General features: G+C 61.1%; 2 protein-coding genes across 2 annotated transcripts; both read right to left on the reverse strand.

The window, feature by feature from the left end:
• Positions 1-734: 734 nt before the first annotated feature.
• TEKT4 (tektin 4) lies at positions 735-7879 on the reverse strand. The gene is made up of 6 exons (XM_077316967.1): positions 6300-7879; positions 5559-5629; positions 2870-3013; positions 2547-2769; positions 2279-2433; positions 735-1087 (listed from the first exon to the last, which is right to left on the reverse strand). Exons 1-6 carry the CDS (start codon positions 6831-6833, stop codon positions 871-873), a joined length of 1344 nt encoding a protein of 447 aa, XP_077173082.1. The 5' UTR covers positions 6834-7879; the 3' UTR covers positions 735-870.
• Positions 7880-9533: 1654 nt separating this feature from the next.
• HAPSTR1 (HUWE1 associated protein modifying stress responses) lies at positions 9534-20387 on the reverse strand. Its single transcript, XM_077316968.1, has 4 exons — positions 19896-20387; positions 18685-18765; positions 14955-15230; positions 9534-12890 (listed from the first exon to the last, which is right to left on the reverse strand). Exons 1-4 carry the CDS (start codon positions 20182-20184, stop codon positions 12646-12648), a joined length of 891 nt encoding a protein of 296 aa, XP_077173083.1. The 5' UTR covers positions 20185-20387; the 3' UTR covers positions 9534-12645.
• Between the last annotated feature and the right edge of the window lie 278 nt (positions 20388-20665).

The following is a 20665-nucleotide window of genomic DNA, read 5'->3' on the forward strand; positions in this document are numbered from 1 at the left end:
CGGCCCTTTGAAACACGTCTGAACTGCAGGCCCCGCGCAAGGAGCAGGCGTTTGTGGGAATGCAAGGTCACCACCCCTCCAGAGCCCAGCAGCTCTTTCCGCGCCTGGCACCCGGATAAAAATACCAGTCTAATGATTCTGCTATTAGCAGTTTTCAGACCCGGAGCATCCCGTGGGCAGAGGGCTCCTGCCTCATGCGCGGCATTCCAGTGGGGAACTGTGGACCAGCACTTATCAGACTGCGGACTTCACTTCAACTCAGGACTAGCTGGACTGACCCCCCCCCCCCAACAGGAGAGGCCCCAGGGGGTTTGATTTCCCCCACGCGCTTCCAGCCTCGTTCTTTATGTTGACCTGGATTTTCCCCAGGAAATCGATAAATCAGCGTTATACACCCTGCTCTCCTGTCCGGCCGGACCAAGTTGGAGCCGCCGCAGGAGTGGCAAAGGGGAGGGGGCAGAAGGCGGGAGAAGGGGGTGGGTGTTGATGTCACTTGCAGTGGCCTTTCCGGGCTTGTGACCAGGGCTCCTTGAAGCCTGGACATTTATCATAGGGCGGAAAAAGTTGAAAAAGGCGACCTCGTAGCGATAGGGCACAAGTACCGACACATCGGACTGTCCAATATTAAAATATTAAAAACTAAAGCGTTCACATACTTGAAACTCAGAGGCTGGCAAGCCCCACTGCGGACCCATCGCCCGACCTCCGCGGAGAGAAGGGCCTGACCATTTCTCCCAATACTGTCGGATTTTATTTCAACCAAGGGACGGGGGGGGACACATAAATACTTTGGGGCTCATATTCCACACCGGCACCAACAGCTGACGTTTCCTAAGACTCTCGGGTCGCTAACGTCTACCCCACCGGCCGCTACTGGTAACCTGCCAGCCTCAGGACGGTGGGGTATCTGGCGCGGTGGGCCATGCATTTCTGCCGGTCGATGAATAAGCTATTGGCCTTCACCGCAATCTCCTTCTCCAGGTTCATCCGGGTGTCCTCCAGATTCCGCAGGGACTGCTCCGAGTCCAGAAGCTTCTTCTTGAGGGCCTCGATGGACTCTGTCAGCTCTCCCACCTCACTGATCAGCCTGGGCAAGTCAGGAAACCAAAAACGTGAGTGAGGAACGAAGGACTCAGCCGTGGACTGACATTCAAGAGAACGGAAACGTGGGAGGAGAGATTCGGGGCTCCCTCGTTGGGGCTCCCTCCCACCTTGAAAATTCCTGGTCTCTGCCTCAACGGTTGTCCCCCCCTCAGCCAGTCTTGCAAGCCCGGCTCATTTCCCACTGCCAAACGTGTCCCGTGAAGGACACACTGTGCTTGATGCAAGCTTGTGGGTGCCAAGGGTCATCCCATGACCGTTTCCCCTCCCCATCTGGGCCCACCAGGGAGACTTCATTCTGTCTTTGAACGGTTCAAGGACGTTTTAATTGTGGGTTGCAGCAGGCATTTAAGAAACACACTCGGCCACTGTACCCCGAGTACCTTTTTCTGCTAGAAGGCAAAAGGTATTTCTTGGAAATTGGCTCTCTCTTGCAGGCTCCCCACACGGAGAGAAAGAGAATGCAAAAGGACCAGCGAAGATCGATCACACCGCCCCTGTCACTCACTCCACGTACAACAATTTAGACTCTATATGGGGGACAGCCCTGCTCCTCCTTTGCTTCCTCGCTCGTCCTGGGGGTCACCCTGACAAAACTTAACAAACCGAAGCCTTTTAAAAGGCCGAAAAAAAACCCTTTATGAGCTAGCTCTCCCCTGGGAGCACAGACTTCCGACTGCATTCCTAAAGTAATTGCTTATCGGCCAGTTTTCCTGCTACATTCTGGAGGGGGTTGCTAGGCATCCATCCCCTAATAATGCCAGCAAGCCTTCTCTGCGTCAGCCAGGCATGGGAGGAAGCATGGACACACCAGTTCCTCCGCTACAAGAGGACAGGGGAATAAAGGAACGGGCAACAGCATCTCCTCCCCCCCCGGGGGTCACACACAGCAACAATTACGGCCCAGGACATTAGCCGACCCTCGCTGCTCTGATCCAGCAGGGCTCTTTAGAAGGTCTTCTCAGGGGGAGGCCTTGGCCCCTCTGCCCTGACATTGGCCATCTGGAGAGGAACTCTAGCTGGAATCCAGATGTTCAACTGCAGACCGACACAGCTCCCCTCTTTACTAGTGCCACAATATCCTTTTGGAGATACGGAAGCGACCCCCGGGCCCGTTGGCTGAATTCTCTACTCGACCCTCCCAGCTAAAGGCGGCGCCCACCACCGGGAGCCTGACCTGAACTGGGCGGCGTCTCTGCAGAGCTCGACGTTTGGCCTGAAGGAGCGGTCGTACAGCCTCGTCTGGGCCACCTTGAGGGGGGTCTCTTTATCTTTGATGGCTTGCTTGAGCGCCGCGATGTTGTATTCCTGATCCCCGATCTCCTTCAGGGTCTGTCGGACAAAACAGACATCAGACGCACTGCGCCTACGGCCGGAGGCTCTCTTCAAGCCCCGGGCCGAACAGCCTCCCCTCTGGCGAGCCCCGGCAGGAAAGCCGCACTGACTTTCTTCAGGTGGTGCTCCAGCTTGTGCTTGGCGTCGTCCAGCTCCTCCCCGCGCTTGGCGAAGGCCTCGTTGACCACGTCGCACTGCATGCGCAGGTCCTCCGCCGTGTCGTGGAGGATGTTGTCGATCAGGGCCCGGAGGTTGACGGAGGCCAGCCGCTCCCGCTCGGCCCGGTAGATGTTGTCGTGGCTGTACCTGGACCACGTCTCCGGCGAGGAGGCGCTGCGAGGAGAGGCGAGGAGAGGAGGGTGGGAGGGAGGGGGGAACATCTCAAGGGCCTTGGCGGTTGGGTTTGCGGGCCAGAGGGTCCCTCCCCACTCACCTGTCCTCGAATTTCGACGAGCTGGGATGGAACTGGATGTTGGTGCTCTGGTTGTTGTAGCGGCCACACTTCTCGTCGATGTTGTACGTCTCGAGCTTGTCCGACCAGTCCATCTCACAGATCTGCTTGTGGTCCCGGTTTAACCTGGAGGGAGGGAGGGAGGGAGATCACAGGCCTGCCAGGTAGCCCTCTTCAAAAGAGCACCCTGGTGCTGCTCACAACCCGGTCCAAACCACACCAGCAAGTGAGTCAACACCTGACACTATCTCTAGGCAGGGGAAGCCGTATTCAGCTCGAACCTCACAGGGGAATCCGAAAGAGCGGCATCTCTTCCCACCAGAACTCTTCGGAGGCAGCCAGGGGTTGGAATGAGTCACAGCTGCCCCCTTACTATGGATTCCCAGGGCCGTTTTGGATGCTCAGGCCCAATCCGGGGAGATTTCCCCGGCCAAAACTGTCGCTGTCCTTGGTCTGCTTTCCCCCAGTGCTGACCCTGACGGAACAGGAAGCCCAACTTCTCTCCTTCTCTCCCCCTCTGCCTCTCTCTCTCTCTGTCTGTCTTCACAGGATCACCGGCTGGCTGGCAAGATCAGGGAAGGTGTCGGGAGGCGGTGAAATATCCCGGCAATTGGAGCAATCCCCAAGGGGGTCGTTCCCGCCTGACACTTGCTTTAATGAGGGTGATTAAAAGTAATTAGAACGTAATCGGAGGCCTGCAGCACAAGGAGGGACGTCAAGGCCCCACTTTAAGCAAAGATTTATCTACAGCGCACACACCGCAAGGATTTCACAAACGCCATTGGTGAGGCGAGCCTCCCGCAGGCGGGGTCCCTCGGGTTCAGGAAGGGGATAAGCCTTTGGGTGCATGCACACTGAGCAGATCCCAGTGGATCCCTGTGCCGGCCTGCACCCAGAGTGGTCCCCTGTGAAAAATGCCTTGCAGCTAGAAAATTAGCCCAGCGAGCCAAGAGGGGACCTGCGAGCTTTGATTGCTCCCTGCGGGGAGATTTGCTTCCTATAGACAAAGCCAGAGTCTGCTTCCTGTGGTCCAAAGGGACCCGCTCCATTCTGCCCCCTAAAGCGCTTCTCCGTGGGAGACCAGGGCTCGGCCTGCCTCAGTGACAGAAGGGACCACCTCAACAAGCTAGAATGAGAGCTGGTTTCTTATATGCCGCTTTGCCCAACCTGAAGGAGTCTCACAGCAGCTTACAAATACCTTCCCCTTCCTCTCCCCCCCCCCACCGACACCCTGGGAGGTAGGCGGGGCTGAGAGAGCTCCAAGAGAAACTGAGACTGGCCCAAGGTCACCCAGCTGCCTGCCTGTGGAGGACGAGGGAATCCAACCCTCCAGCCTGGAGAGCTGATGTTCGATACCCTCCTCCTCACCCGGCCCACCCCTCTTTGTTCAGACTCGCTTTTTGAGGAATGGGCCTGTTCCTTCCCTGTTCTCCCCCCTCTCTAATTGGATGAGTCTAATTCACATTGTTGATTGTGGCGCAGCTTCTAATGGGTTACGAGCCACCGTGGGCAATTAATTTCGGTGGGAAATGAGAAGAGAGCCATCCGAACGAACAAACAAACCAGTCGGCCTCTCCCAGCCCCTGAATGTGCCAGACGTGATGTACAAACGGGGTGTGTGTGTGTGGGGGGGGTGGATTTGCAAATAAGTTTATTCAGGAAATTTATTTGGAAAGTCAAGGCGCACTCGCGCACACAAACGCAAAGATGAGGCATTACAGAACTCGGGGTGAGGGTGAAGCGCACTTAGCTATTTTGTACATAGCGCATTTCCCAGCCGTGGCCACAGAGCGGCAGCATTGTTGAAGCAATCTGTAAGGCGGCTGGGGTTCTGTGGGGGGGGGGGGGGTGCCCGATAACCAAGTGGAACCTCCAAGGTCAGGGGCAGTGTACCTCGGAATGCCCGTGCAGGGCGGCAGTAACAGAAGGGAGCCCTCGGTCTCCGCACCCCGCGCATGCTTATTTGGTTTACATGATTTCTAGCAGACTTTTCTCACCAAGACTCAAGGTGGGCTGTGGAGGAGTCAATATATGAAACAGGGCGGGGGGGGGGGCTGGCCGTGCTGGTCTGAAGCAACTGGACGGAGCCTGAGTCCAGCCGCCCCCTTTAAGACCGGCAAAGTTTGATTCGAAGTCGAAGCATTCCCAGAGGAGGTTCTACGACTCCAACGCAATTCCACTTTTCTTAGCCGATGCTGCCCTCCCGTGGGCGAAACAGGGAGAGACGCTCCCATAAAATAATTGGTTTTTTATTTCTACAGCCCTTGCTGCGTTCCAGGGACTTTGTGCTCCTGGCTGACACCTCGTGGGTCTAAAAGGGGCCGCTGGACTCCAGCTTGGATTCAAAACAACCCTGTAAGGTAGGCCAGTGTTGTTGCCCGCTTGTTGCAGAAGGGGGGTTGGGGATGCTGGCTCTGATGCCCTCCCCCTCCCTGTGCAGCCATGCAGTTCTCCTGATAGAGCAGTTCTTGCAGAGCAGTTCTCTCAGTGCTCTCCCAGCCCCACCTCCCTCCCAGGGTGCCTGCTGTGGGGAGAAGGAGGAATGGGGTGGTGGAATCCGCTTTGGGACTCCCCTTCAGGCACAAAGTGGGGCACAAACCCCCCTCCAGCTCCTCTTGGTCCACTCAGCCGTTCCCCCTGCCCCCGCTGCCCCCCAGGCAGAGGGCCTTACTGCATCTGGTTCACCGCTTGCTTCAGGGTCCTCTTGAGCAGCTCCTGCACGTTACGGATGAGCTCGGCTTCCTAGGGGGAAACGGGCCAGATGTTACCAGCAGCTGGAGACAGCCAAGGCCCCTCTTCCGGACAGGCCACATTGTCTCCGTGGGAGAAGCCAAAAGACTCGGAATGCGGGCCTGGGACACCAAAAGGCCACTTTCCTGCCCCTTGGGTTTGCAGACAAGATGCACAGGGAGGGACCAGCCAAAATCTATGAGATTTGGGTTCACGTTAGCATTCTGCAGTGCTGGGTCCCCTTGTCTCACCCACCTTGCAGGGTTGTTGGGAAACGGACAGAGAAGGGAGAACGACGTGTGCCCTCCCACCTTGGCTCCTTCTGCGTGCTTCCTGGAGAACTGCCGCCAGTCGGGATAGACTGCGCTGGTCCAGGGTGACTAGGAGGCTCTTTCTCGGCAGAGTATCCCGTACACACCTTATAAAGCCTAGCCTACCCCTGGGGGTGTTAAAGCAATTCTGAGCCCCCTTCCTCCTTCACAGAGCCCACCGTGGGTGGGAGCAAGGCAGAGATGATTAAAACACACTTAAAAGCATTGACACCAAAATTCAGAATCCCAAGTCAGGAGGATTCCCTCGGCCCCGTCGCTTGTCCTCCGCCTGCCCTACCTCAAAGGGTCGTCGTGCGGAACGACGAGACAAGGCGGAGCAGAGAGAGGCCGCCGACCTCTGGGCCGCCTACCTTGAGCAGCTCCACCTCCACCTGGTCCCGCACCAGATCCGGGGGCTGCCGGCGCTCGCGGCACTGCAGGTTGTCGGTGGCGATGGTGTAGGGGAGCTCGGTGGTGTCGAGGGCCCGCTCCAGGCGCACCTTCTGGGCGGCCAGCAGCCCCGTCTCGGCCTCCAGGTCCTCGATCTCCTTCTGCAGCTCCGACTTCCAGAAGTGGATGTCCTGCAGGCGCTCGCCCACTTTGGTGGTGGAGTCCTCCTGCGTGCGCTGCGCCAAGGCAGCGGTGTAGGCCGCCAAGCTCTGGGACTCCTGCCGGCAGCGCTCGGAGTGGTCGCGGTCGGCGAAGGCCTCGTGGTACCGGGCGTAGTTGTTCTGGTGCCACTCCTCCGGCAGGTACTTGGCCGTGCGGAAGCCCGCCGTGGCCAGCCCGCAGGAGGAATCGGGGCCCGTGTTCAGGGCCGCCTCGTAGACCTTCAGGGGCAGTTCGGAGACCGGGACCGTCTGCGGGGCAGGCTCCTTGGTGAGGAGGATGCCGGCCTGCGCCATGGCTAACCCGGATCGGAGCCCCTGGGCGGAAGCCAAGAGATGGGGCCGGAGCCCCTCTGTCGCTACAGGCGATGTCCCCAGGCAGGGAACAGGCGGGGAGAGGAATGCCAACCGTCACCACGGCTGTGTTGTGTGTTCTCCGGTTGCCCCCAGCGACGCAGGCAGCCAATGAGAGGCGTGGGGAATGTGCTCTGGCGCATGGCGCGTGGCGGCAGTGGAGGGCTTGCAAAGCAGGCAGGGTCCTGCGTCCCTGGACCGAAGCAGGGAGGGGGGGAGGGAAGAGAACTGGTCCCCCCCCCCGCCGGGGGCTTCTCACACGCTTGGAAGAAAGCCAAGTCGTAATGCGGCCGAGCATGGAGCTCAAAGGCGCGCACCAGGGGAACAGACACGCACACCAAGGCCTCAGCAGGACGCGCTCCGAGACTTAAGGGAGGCCGACGGTCTCTGAGCTAGCTGCTTCTTATGGACAGAAACATTCATACGTCTCTGAGGAGCCATGCGCGCGCATTAAAATGGCTCCTTTGAATAAAACTTTGTGGGCCTTCAGGGAACGGCCGGACTCCGAACCTGGTCCAATCTCTCGGCAAAAGGCTCTCAAAGGTCATCTGGCTTCCAGCCCAGACTAGGACAATTATGAAGCCCAGCTTGCCCCAAGCAGTTCAGGGGGGCCAAAATGGCTCTCTCCCGATTTGGCCTCACGACCCCCCTGCGAGGTAGGGCCCCGTCCAGCCACCTGCACGCACAACCGGCCACGGAGAGTACAGCTCGCCTTGGAAGCCGTGGGGTGCACCTCAGCTAAATGCTCCTCCTGCTGAATTTTTTTTTCCAGGGGGGGTTGAAGCAAAATAATATTTGGGTTTGGGAGACCCACTAAGGGAGGGGGGGCGGTGGACTCCACCTTTCCCCATCAACACCAGCGCTAAGGCCTTAGAGGAAGGGAGCCTGGAATTCCTAGTGGAAACCTGAGGTGCCTCTGGGATTTCTGAGCTGCAGGTGGGTCCTGGAGGTCTCCCAGAATCACAACCACCTGGCTGCATTTCCACTGGAGAAAACGGCGGCTGCGTTGGAGGGGGGACTGTCTGGCATCATACTGCAGGGAGGACCCTCCCCACCCCAAAGCCTGCCGCCTCCCTGGCTCCACCCCTCCCCCCCAAAAAAGCCCTCCAGGTATTTCTCCAAGCTCCTCCCACACCACTCTTCCCTGAGGCAGAAATGCAGGGGAGTCGGGCAAATTTTTCAAAATTTATTTAGCAGCTTTTTTATCAAGTACCCTGACTTTCCCAATAAGCTCAGAGTGGCCTGCATAGGCCTCCGTCCATTTTACTGCAACAACACCCCTGCGAGGTATGGGAGGGCGCCAGTGGCAGACCATAAGGTTGAAAAGACCCTCGTTCTTGCAGGGACCAGCGTGGCCAGCCGGCCCCACCTGGAGGTCTGCTATTTCAGAAATCCTTCATTCCAGAGAAAACGGCGGCTTTAGAGGGTTGGCAATGTTACTCCCCCCCCCCAAAAAAAGCCCCACCTCTTTCCCACCCCAGAGCTGGCCGAGATCCCCGCTGAGGGCAGAGGGCCAAGGTGGCAGGTGGCCGGGGCCTTGGGTGAACCGTGGCATCGCTGGGTCAGCCCTTCCTCTGCCCAGGAAGCAGCGCCAGCAGGCGAGTCTGACTCAGAGGAGAGGCAGCTCGAACCCAAACTCTGCAAGGGGGCGGCAGGCAAGCCTCACGTGCATAACTGGCCGAGCCGGTCCCAAGTCACACGCGCGGGCTGAGTCACGGCGGGAGCGATTGCGCCAGCCGCTGGGTCATGCTCCCGATGACGGCATGTGCGCCAGCCCAACGGCTGAGTCACCCCCACGGCCCAGGCCCCTGTGGAGGCGGCCAAGGAGACTCTGTCTCTTCGGCTAGGCCCGCCCGTCTAGACCTCTACGGGGAATCCCCAAAGGGATGCAAGACAGGCTTCTCTAACGCCTCCGCTTTCGTTCCCTGGTCCCAACAGGGCGCTAGTCCTCATGAGCAACCCTCCTCGGACAGTGGCGAAGCAGGCCTCTGGCCCCTGCCATGCCCGTTTCTTTTATTCAAAATGCTCACCCCCCCCCCCCCTGCTCGATCGCATGGAAAATCCAGGCCTTCAAGAAACAAATGACCTCCCTACATATTGGAGCTGCCGCTGTTCAGACAGTCTTCAAGGGCAGCCCACCCCAGGGCCACAGTGCAGCAGTCCAGCTGCAAGGTTACAAAAGCAGTGGACAGGGGAGCAGCCAGCGTGGGTGGAACTGAAGGCAGGCGTTGGCAGACCCAACTGCGAACTGGTTGGAGCCCCTCTGGTCACCCCTGTCCACTGTGAACGTCCACCCCTGTCCACCAAGGGGGGGACTGGCCTACGCCTCAGGGCAGTTGTAATAAGATGTCGGAGATGACATCAAGGCTGCTGGGCACAGAGCAACACAGAAATCACAGAAACCGCTGACCTTCCGAAAGCACAAGTACACACACACACAAATCAGTTTCAGGATCATAATCCTCACAACAGCCCTGCAAAGTAGGGCGCCTGCCCCCATCATCCCCACGGCCTCGGGAAGCAGATCTCGGAGGGGTGGCGAAAGAGGAATTCAATGCCAAAGGGACCCCCCCACCCCCCTCTGCAGGCGATCCAGAAAGCCTGTGTTGGGTGCAGGAAACAAGCAAGCAAAGTTGACGTGTGTTTTTTCCTTAATTTTTATTTTATTAGGGTTTTAAAAAGGTATCTATTTCTCCAGCAGGTTAAGTCACATCTGAGGAATTGCCAGGGATTCGATTTCAGACAAGGGGAGGGGGAGGGGGGAAGAAAAGTCAGCTTCGCAGGTACTTCACTATAGCTCAAGTGTTTTTTTATTTTTAATATTTAAATTGAAATTTTAATAATATGCAAGCCAAGCTCAGCTTCAATGCAGGATATATTATCGGTAATATCTTCCCCACATTCATGTTAAGTTTGGTTTACACGGGGGGGGGGGGGGAGAGACGCCACCAATCAGCATTCACCCGACTCAAAACGAAAATTGAACTCCCACCCACATTCGCAGCCCCCCCCCCCCCCCAGCTCAAACTGTGTTTTAACAGCGGCCGCCCCGAAGGCGCAGAAAACACGGCCGTTGCCTGCGACCTGCCCCAACGACTCACGCAGCAAAATCAGGGTGGGCTGGTTCGTTCGTTCGCGAGGGCTGACCCAAACAAAATCGCCATGGGGAAGAAAATTGGCTCATGCACACATCCCAGGAGTGCAGAGAAAGAATCAAAGCCAGCTCTTGACCAGCAGAAAAATGGCACCGAGGGGGGGGAGATAAGGAAACACCCGAGAACTTTTGCCCAAAGCAAACCTTGAAAGCACGAGTGAATAGCTTTTAATATTTCCTACTCGAGGGTCAAGCACTGCTGCTCCCTCATCTGGCCACAGAACCACCCCCCTTCGCCATGCAGATCACCTCTCCCGGCCGTGCATCGTGGAGGGCAGGAAACAGGCCAACTCCTACCGATTTCGTACACCTAAGAACTAGTTTGATTCAGGGCAGGGCCAGCGAAGGGCGAGGGCACGGGAGCGGCAGAGGCTGCCACCCTCGGGTGCCCGTTTGCCGAGCGCAGCGTCTGAGCTGGCCACAGCGTGCGCCTTTGGGTTAAGGATCCCCCAGGGAGGCCTGCCTTTCGGTCGCTGTGGTTTCAAGAGGCTGCCGGGGAACGCCGGCCGCCAAGTGTGAGAATCTCAGAAGGCGGGCCAGAGTCCCAGGCCGGCCCCGGAAGGAAACGGAACCTCGCACGGAAGCCCCGGAGGCCGCATGCACCTTGGCGATCCACAGCGTCAGTCCAAAGCGGCGAGGCTGGGCTTGAGAAACAACAGCAAAAGAAAAAAAAATGCCAACATGGTTTTGTGAACGGTTAACCTGCAGCTAGAGCACCTCAAGGGGGCTTGAGGGATTCCTGGCGCCACTTAAGCGGATGCTTCAAAAGCTCTGTGAAAAAATGGGGGTCAGGACGCCTCTTGGGCTCACGGTCTGATCACGAGCCCCAGGCCGTGCAAGCCGGACACCAGGCCCATGAGCCGCTACACGGTGTCTCCCCCGTCTCTTTTCTGACCCCCTCCCTGCCTCTTCTGCTGCAGGTGATTTCTTGGCATGGTGGCCCCTGGCCGAGCTCAAACACAACTGGGGCTGCCCCAAAGCACACGAACGGCCCTCCGACACGCACACGCCCCCCACCCTGCTCCAGCCGTCCCGCTCACCCTGCTAGAGAGACCACGCAGGCCGAGATTCGGCAACAACAAAGCCGTCCTTCCGCCGCTGGGAAAGAAACGCAAGCTCTCCGCACCCTGGCCGCCTCCAACAAGCCTTGGCCACCAGCAGCTAGCAAGCCAAGGTTTATTTAGCCTACAGACAGAAGAAGATGCACGCAGGCTTTGCCATTAAGAGCGCCCGGGGCATTCACGGAGCCTCCCTGGAGTGTGGGCACTGATTGCCCGTCCCTTTGGCCTGCCCTCTGCTCCAGAGACCCTCCAGGGCGAGGCAGTCGGCCCCCTCTCTCCGGCTCCTGCCGCGATCTCTCCCGGGGGATGTTTCTCTTGGGGTGCCCACGACTCACTGCACCCTCCCGGGACGAGTCCGCAATGGAAGGGGGTAGCGGATCAGGCAAAGTCCCCTCGAGCGGCCCCCAAAATCACATCCTTCCTAGTGGGCCGACGCAGCCGACATCCTTTCCTTTAAAAAACAAAAAGACCAGAAACCCCCAACCTCCTCCCACCGTGCTCCTTTCCTTCCACTCTTTCCGCACAGGTCACTTCTTCCCGGCAAGTGGCCGACCAGAGACTCCTTCAAACAATCCAGAGACCTGCAGGACCCCCAACTAACCCCCCCCCCACCAGGCTCCCACGGGACGTGGCTTGCTCGTGGCCAAGGAAAACCAGGCCTGCGGCTTCACTTTGCAGAGGGAACGGTCCGTGTCGAGAGGCAGAATTGGCGAGCAAAACCCAACTTAAGGGGGTTTCTGGGGAGGAAGGCATTGGACCGGGAGACCCCTCCCCGGGCTCCTCCCCCCACCCACACAGTTCCGATTTGCCCCCCCCCCCTCCCTCGCCCTCCGTCCTACCTCTTTCCTTTGACCGCGCAGCCCCCAGACTGCTTTGAACACTTAAAAAAGGAACAGCACAGACCGATATACTTATCATAAACTTGCACACTGTCTATATAGGAATTCGGTGCCCAGGCGAACCTGAACAGGAAAAAAATACATATATATACTCCGAAAAAAAAAAAGAAAGAAAGAAAAGAAAAAGAAAAAGAAAATAAAATAAAAAGGAAGCCCGGAGGTGTTACATGCCACGTTGTGTGTTATTTTGTGGATTTGACACTGTCGTCAAGATGGCAATACTGTTGGAAGCAAATATTTAAACACGGCAAGGAAATAAAGGAGAAAAAAAGCATTTCTATACCCAAACAAAAGTCTGATATTTCCTTTTCCTTTTTCCCTTTACGAGTACAAGTAAGGTCACTTGGCGCCTTGGAACGGATGCGTGTTCGGCCTGTGGTGAGCTTGGGAGCCCCTGCGCGACATCGCGAGTCCTCTGCTACAGAATCAGAAGGGGAGGGGAGCCGGGACGGCCGACGAGGGCTGTCCCACCGGCTCGCCCTGCTTTTATGGCAATTATTGAAAATTTGTGCGGCTCCGGAGGAGGAGGGGGGAGCCCGTGTCTCTCTGTGCCTGCGTGCGGCCGAGGCCGGAGTGGCTTTCAAGCAGCACGGCGGAGGCGGGGAGGGGGGGGCGGGGAGGGGGCCGAGGGGCTCTGCCGCTTAGATCATACGATTGCGTTTATGAGTCGGAGAGTCCGTAATGCCGTCTCCGCACTGGGCTGAGGTCCGCTTCCTAGAGCTCCCGCTGTCCAAGTGGAGGGCCATCTCTTCGGATATGAAAGTGTTCAAGTCAACGTCATGGAGTCCGTTTCTCCTCCGGCTGCCGTTGGAGCCGCTGCTCACGTGGGTGGGCGAGCCGGGGGTGCTCGAGCGGACGCTGATGCTGGCCATGGCCCCACTCAGACCTGCCGGAGGGAGGGAGAGACAAGACAGCCGTCAGCCAGGGGCAGCGCGCCCGGGGAGGTTCGGCACCCGACCCGCTCGCCCTGCGGGCCAGCAGTTGGATGGGAGACCTCCAAGGAGCACCCGGGGCGCAATTGGCCGTGGCAAATCACCACTGAGCACCGTTTGGACTCCAATGCCCCCCACCCACCCCCAAGTCAACAGCGATTTGGCGGCAACATAAGCAGAGAAAGAGGCAAAGGAGAAACCCGGAGGGCCTCAGGTGCTGGCCATTGGGGAGACCCGGCCTTCGACACATTCCGCAAGTTCTGTGATGAACGTGATGCTGTGGATGAGGCTACGGCATGCCGGAAGGGACTAGGGCGCAGATGTGACCCTCCGCTCAGCTCCTTCTTCCCGGCCGTGAGCCGCCCCGAATACTGACACGGTGGGAAGGGAGTTTCAAGGCCCACAACAGAAGCCTTTTATTTACTACAAGCCATGCGGCTTCCGTTTCCAACCCCGCCTCTGCTTCCCAGAGAGCAAAAACAAAGGCCAGTGCTTGGGTGACATCGGGTGAAAGGGCCGGCCGCTCTCGCCCAGACCAGCTGCCATCTGGACGGTCACAAACCAGGGCGCTTATCAGTGTGCCAAACGCAGAAAAAACGGAGGCCACGGCCAACCACCTCCCTCCTCGGTCGCCCTACAGTTGGGACCTGCCGGCACTTCCCAGGGTCAGGGGAAGCCCAATGCTCGCAGCCTTCCAACGCGGAGAGGCAAGCGCTCCCTCAGCCCAAGCAGAGCTGTGAGCCAGTGACCCGGCCGCTCGGCCGACCACCGCGGGGCAGAGAAAAGGTGGGCCTGATGAGGGCCGGGGCAGGACCCTTCCTAAAGGACAGGCCGGAGGCCGCCTGCCTGGCTTCTGCTCTGCTGGTTTTCACTGCCTCCAGCCGAAGGAACAGAACCAAGGAAGCCTCCCATCTCCTGCTTGGGGCCGCAAGGGCCAGCAGCGGTCTGGACAGGGTTGCAGGACGCAGCAAGGCCGAGGGCCGGGGAGAAGAGCGAACTGCGCCCGGCTCCCTTTCCCGCCTCGCCCAGACGGCATCCGAGGCCCCGGCCACCGAGATCCCTTTGACCGCCGGCCAGGGGCGGGTTCCAAATTCACGCAAGCTTAGCCGAGAAGAATCAGGCCGCGCACGGACAAATGGAGCGTGCCTAAGAGCCTCCCCGTGCTCTGGAGCCAGACGGCAGCCGCAGCCAGCCCACAAGCGGCTCCGGGAAGCGGGCGGGAGCTGCCGGCTCCTCTCCTCTCGTGACCAGGGGGGCAGAGGGCCAGGACGCCTCCCTCCCAGTCCAAGCAAAACCGCCCCTCCGGCCACAGAAATCCTGAGCTCAACCCTTGGCCCCCGCTTCCATTTCCCACCAGTCCCTTCGGTGGAGGGCCCACAACGGGGCAGAGAGGCCGAGGCCTTCACAGGAACACCAGAAGAGCCCTGCTGGGTCAGGGCAACAGTCCATCGAGTCAGCATCCAGTCTCACACAACGGCCAATCAGGGCCAACCAGAGGCTGAGGTATTCCCCCACAAGAGCCCTGCTGGTTCAGACCAGGGGTCTCTCAGGTCCAGCATCCTGCCTCACGGAGAGGACAGCCAGTTCCCTCTAGAGGTCCAAGGACAGAGCGGAGAGGCCAAGGCCTCCCCCCTGAAAAGAGCCCTGCTGGGTCACACCCCGGAGGGTCCACCTAGTCCAGCCTCCTGCCTCACCCAGGGGCCAGCCAGTTCCCCCCGAGGGCCCACAAGAGAGCACAGAAGTCAAGGCCTCCCCCTGTTGTTGCTCCTTGGGCCCCGGGATTCAGAGGCAAGATTAAGCCCCAGTCCCCACAAGGAAAAGACACTCCATTCTTGAAGTACAGACCCCCCCCCCCAGGACAGACAGCATCGCTGGACACAAAGCGGGGGGGGGGGAAAACGGGGCACTCTCCTGAGGCCCCTGCTTCAAAGGTTAGCTGCAAAGACCCTCCAGAGGGGTCAACCCCCCCCCTGCCCTGCCCTCCCCTCCCCCCCCCCCCAGGGAGGCAGGGGCCTTACCGTGGAGAGCGATGGCCTCGCGGAAGGGCTGCAGGTCGGCCTCGACGGAGGAGCTGGTCTCGGCCGCAGCCGCTCGGCTGGGGGAAACTACAGTCAGTCTCGGGGGGGCGCGGGAGTTCCGGGGCGGAGGGGCTTTCCCGCACAGGAAGCTGATTAAGTCTTCGCGGCGAATCGTTCTCCGGCGTTTCTTCACCCACGCCAACACGTCCTTGTTGCGGCGCTGGTAGCCGATGTGGATCCCGACATCGAAGCTCCGCTGGTGGGCGTCCACGCTCTCTGCAAGGGAAGGAGACCCCACAGCGTCAGGGGCGGGCCGCAGACGGCACCCTGGCGGACACACCCCGCCCGCCCACCCTGCCAACGAGGAAGGACAAAGGTGGCCGCCGTTCATTCAGGGGCGCTAGGGGAGCTGCTAAGAGCCGAGGGAGGGAGGGAGGGGGACTGCCATACAGTGGCAGCAAGTGGGGGAGGGGACTCCAGACTGGAACGGCATTTAAGCCAGGACATGAGCTTGTGCATTCAGGGGTCAGTGGCGTGACAGCGACAGGGGGGGGACGGGGACGCCTCTCAAGGGAGACACCCTTGAACGGCACAAGTGATTCAGGCTCAAAGTGGCCCACAGCAGCGCATCAGGAGAAGCCACGTGGAGGGCCGTGCTGACCTCACGCCCCGACAATTAGCCATGTGGAACAATAGCTCCCTCAGCACTGAGGAAAGTGACGTTCTTGAGCCACCTGCAGTGGGTTCCGGCCCCCTCGCCCGCCGCCACCGACGCCAACCCGACAACTTTGTTTCTTCTTTGAACAAAGACACTCCGAGTCACCGTGGAAAAGGCAGCCGGGGCCGGCCACACGGGCGCCACCAGACCGCTTCCGAGACCAGGGGTTATGTACACAGAGTCCAGGCAGACGCTGTCCCGTACTCAGCCGCGCGACTCGGAACGGAACGAGCCGACCATCCGTCTCGGCTGCCGCGGGAACCCAGCCGAGCCCGGATTAGGGCCAGCACGGCCATGACGGGGCTGACGGATGCTCTGTGGCGGAAATGCGCACCACTCGGGAACGAGCTGCAATCAGCAAAAGGGAGGCAGCGCACCACGGTCACCTCAGAGAGGCTTCAAAGCACGCAGGCTGCAAGGCCACCCAACAGGACCAGAGTAGGGGGGCCCAACAGTGGCTCTCCAGGGGCCCATGGACTACAATTCCCAGGAGCACCTGCAGGCAGGAGACGATGGGAGTCGTGGTCCATGGGCCTCTGGAGAGCCACCGTCCAGCCACCCCTGGACTAGAGGAGCCCACCACTTCCAGGCCAGGCGTCCAGCAGGACGGCCCAAGTGCTGACCAGAGGGGCAAGATTCCTCTCGACAACTCTGCCCCTTGACCCATCCCTGGCCAAGGCCTGCCCTCCTGCCCTCTAGCCGGGGCTTCCTGGGGCCAGCTCCCTCCATGGACAAAGGGGGGCTCAGAGCTCCCAGCCTTCCTGTCACATGACCCCCACAAGCCAGGCCCACCTTCCCTCCTGTGAGTCCGACCCGACACCGTCCGGCCGCCAAGGCAACAGAGCTCGATGCCAGGGCCCTTGTGGGCACACGGCAAACTGGCTGCCAAGCTACCTCTGAGCCCAGGCACTGCTCGCCCCAGGCCAGGGGAGAAATGGAAATCTTGCGGGGAGAGGGGCCGTGCTCTGAAAGGGCAGAAAGCTCGCTGCCAGAGGAGAGGCACACGAGAGCTGCGCAATGCCGCAATCCAGCCGGGAGTCCCATGCCCTTGGCAAGCTCGGGGGCCAGCAACCGGCCGTCAACTCTGCTCCAGTCCTGGCGGGCCGCTTTCTAACCCTGGCTGCCTTTGACACGCCCGGCCAGAAGACCATCTCCTTCACAGCGTTCCTCAACAAACGGCGGGACAGGCTCCCAAAAATGCTTCCCAGGGACCGGTTAATTTGCGACCCACACCAGAGAGGAAAGGTAGGGCCGAGGTCACGCATGCCCCCTCCTGGGCTGCAGCCACAGTCCTGCCCCCCCCCGCTCTGGGTCAGGGTTAAGCCATGCAGCCCACCACAGGACCCCCCGCCCGGCCTTATCGGGTTCCGGAGTAGGACGAGAGGCCAAGCGGACCCCTGCAACCATCCCTCCCTTCCCAACCTCCACTCCAGGGGCTTCTGGACCGGCACGTTCACACGGAGGTCCCATAAAAGGAAGGAAGGAAGGAAGGAAGGAAGGCGTATTAATGTCGCCCCAAGTTAGGCCGGTTTTGATGAGTTCCCCTTTTGACACAAGACCCCGGCCAAGGGGGACAGGGCCAAGGATCCCTCACAAATTCCTGCCTACCCGGCCCTACAGAAGCCAAACAGGGCTGCACTCAATTCCAAATGGTTGTCTGACCAGGGGGGGGATGAGCCCTGGATCCACCTCCTGCCCCCCATCCACACAGCTGTCCGCAGTCCAGGGCCCAGCGCCACGCGTGGCGTGCCCTCGACGGACGACTGCAAGGGGCACCCTTGGCCAGGGCCACCACTTCTCCCGAGCGGGCAGAGCTTGCCGGCTCTCCCAATCGGGAAAACAACCCTGAGCTGCACGGCCGGGTGAGGTGCCCGGGCCCTGCCTTGTTGACTAACCGCCACCTTCCTCTTGCCCGCATTCCATTCCAAGCACGCCACGTGGGAAGCTGCCTCACCTAATTGCACCCATGACACCACCGTGCAGCCCTCCCCTGACAGCAGCAGGAAGGGCATCCCCACAGTCAAGGCTGGGCCTGGATCGCCACTGAGGCCAACCACGGCGTAAACCCACCAGGGCCGAAACAGAAAGGCAAGAATCACAGAGCTGGAAGGGACCTCCAGGGTCACCTAGTCCAACCCCCTGCACTATGCAGGAAATTAACAACTCTGCAAAACGTTGTTTCGGAGGCAATAAGTACACAGCGGAGGTCTGCCCCTCAGTGCAGCCCCCCACCCCCGTCAGCCACTACAGCACAAAGGCCGCAGGACCTAAAAAAGGAAGCTCTCTCCAAGGAACCACAGAGACCGACTCCCCCTGGAAGACACCCAGGTCCATCACGCAAGACACACCAACCTCGAGGAAGCACACCAACGCCATTTTAGGAGAGGCATGTGGACAGGACTCAGTCCCAGAGGAACAGAAGCCCACTGTCCCCAAATCCCACTGTCCCCGGCAGGAAGAGGCCCTGTGAAATGCTCACACCAGAGAGGAAGGGAAGCCACTGACTGGGGGGACAGATGGTGGGAGAAGAGCTTGATTCCCCCTCGCCAGGCTCTGTAATTTGCGGAAAGGCACTCTTGTGTGTAATAGCTGCCACCTTCAACAAAGGTTCCTGGGTTCCTTTTCTCTTTTGTCTTAAATTCTCACCCTTGTGCATTTTCATTCCACCTTCCAGGGGAAGCAAACATCCCCCCACAACCACCCTGTGAGGTGGGCTACAGGAAGACCAACTGGGCGACAGTTCCCCAGGAGTTCTGACCCCAGATGTCCCAGGGCCAAGCCCAACCCTTTAGCTGCTCCGGCATACGAGCATCCCCCCTCCTCCCCAGGCTTTCTCCTTTGCTCTCCTCAGGGGGAGAATTTTTGTGTGTGTGGGGGGGGTGGGTGGAATCAAAGAGCCTTCCACCATCCCGCTCCTGGGATGCCCCCCTCCGAACCGCTGGACAAGAGAGAGCAGAGGGTGCCTCGGCCGGGTGCCACCCCAGGAAGCCCCCCTTGCGTGCCCCTGCTCACCTTTGTAGAGGTTGGTGACTGCGGTGGCTGCGTTCTGGAAGGGCACCCAGAGGGAGAGGCCCGGCTGCTGGCAGACGCGGTCTGGGGGGGAGGAAGAGAAGGCAAAGTCAGATCAGCCAAGAGGCGCACATCTATCTCCAGCCAGGCGCACGCATGCACACCTCTCCCCGGGCCTCCCGATGTGTCACTCAGGCGGCGGCAGCGGCAGCGCCGCTTCCGCCTCCCTCCCTCCCTCCCTCGGCCATGATGGGCTTCGCCATTTTGTTCTGCCGCCCGGACGGAGGGGGAGCCTGGAGGCCGGGGGGCTCAGGAGGCGGCGGGACCCCCACTTACCCTCCCCTCCCCTCCCTCCCCTGGGGGCTCGGCAGACCCTGCGGGGCCCCACTGCAGGCGAGGGAGGGGGGGCTGGGGGGGCAGACGCCTCCCCTTTCCCCCCCCAGGCTGCAGGGAGGGAGGGGGAGAGGGCGCCCCGGTGGGGGGAGGGGGGACCCGCATAGAGACGCGGCCTTTCCAGAAGGCCGAGCGGGAGGGAGGGAGGAGGGAGGCTGATTCTGTGGTTGGCGTCGCCGCCCGCCCGCTTTCCCCGCCTCTCGCCATTTTGTCGGTGGGAAGGGCCGGCCGGGAGGGGGGGGGAGGCCGGGCCGACACGGAGGGGGCTTCACACGAGCCCCGGGGCCGCCCCCCCCACGACCCCCGGCGCCTTCGGCTCCTTTGGGGGGGAGGAGGGAGAAAAGGGGGCGCGAAGGGGCGGCGGAGGCAGCCGGGCCGCCTCACGCCATTTTGTGCCTCGCCCGCCCCGGGGAAGGACTCCTCGCGAGGAGCGGAAGGCCGAACCCGGAGCCCCCCCAGACCCCCACCTGCCCGCGTCGCTCCTGTGCGCGCCCCCTGACACGCGTCGACGCCGGGTGGGCCCTTTCACACGCCCCGGAGCCCCCCCCCTCCGCCCCGATCCCAGCACGCTGCCCGCAGAGCCGGGCCTCCCCCCCCCATGGCAGGGGGCCGCCGGGCGGGTCTGGAGCCGCGCCACACACGTGCCGGCCTCCGGGTCTGACATCCACACGGGACGGCCCAGCCGGGCAGCCCCCCCCCCCCCGAGGCGCCTGCCGCAACGCCACACACCCGCAGGGGCCAACTCCCCTCCGTCTGTGGTGGGGATTAAGCGGTGGGGCTGCCGGGGGGGGGGAGGAGGGGGCGGCGGGCCCGGGACTGACCCTTGTAGAGCTGGGCGACGGCGGTGGCGGAGTTCTGGAAGAGGTGCCAGAGCTTCTGCTGCTTGTGCTCGGGCTGCTGCTGCGGCGGCGGCGGCGGCTGGGGCGGCGGCGGGGCCTGGGCCTGCGCGTGGGGCTCGTCATCGTCCTGCAGCTCGGGCGGGAGGGCGCCGTCGTCCTGCTCGGCCTCGGCCAGGCACTGCCGCTCCCACTTGCTGAACCAGTGCTCGGGCCCGTGCAGCTCCTGCATCTCCGCCTCGCCCTCCTCCTTGCCCAGCGCCTTCTCCTCCATGGCGCCCTCCCTCGCTGCGGCGCCTTCGCTCGCTCGCCCGCCCGCCCGGCTACCTGCGCTCGGCCTCGGCCGCGCCCGGCCCGCGCCGCCCCGCGAGCGGCCCCATCGCGCTGCGTCCCGTCCGCCGCCTCCCACCACACTGAGCCCGAGACGCCGCCCCGAGCGCCCCAAAAGGCCGACGCCGAACGTGCTGGTCGACAGACGGGCCCGCCCCCTCCGCCGCGACGCCGCCACTCGCCGAGCCCGGCGCCGACGCCCCCGCACGCCCATTGGGCCGCCGGCACGCCCGTCAATGTCATAATGGAGGCGGCGCCGGAGACTTCGTTTTTTTTTCTCGCAACCACCAGCAAGGTTGAGTACGCGCGCAAGAGGGGAAAGGGGAGGCGGGCGGAGGGCGCGCTGCGCAGGCGCGGAGAGCGACGGGCGCAGAAGGAAGGCAGCCGGGCCGCGCGCAGGCGCAGTGGCTCGCCCTGTCTGCCCC

The sequence above is a fragment of the Paroedura picta genome, chromosome 17 (genome assembly GCF_049243985.1).
Source record: "Paroedura picta isolate Pp20150507F chromosome 17, Ppicta_v3.0, whole genome shotgun sequence".
Taxonomy (NCBI): domain Eukaryota; kingdom Metazoa; phylum Chordata; class Lepidosauria; order Squamata; family Gekkonidae; genus Paroedura; species Paroedura picta.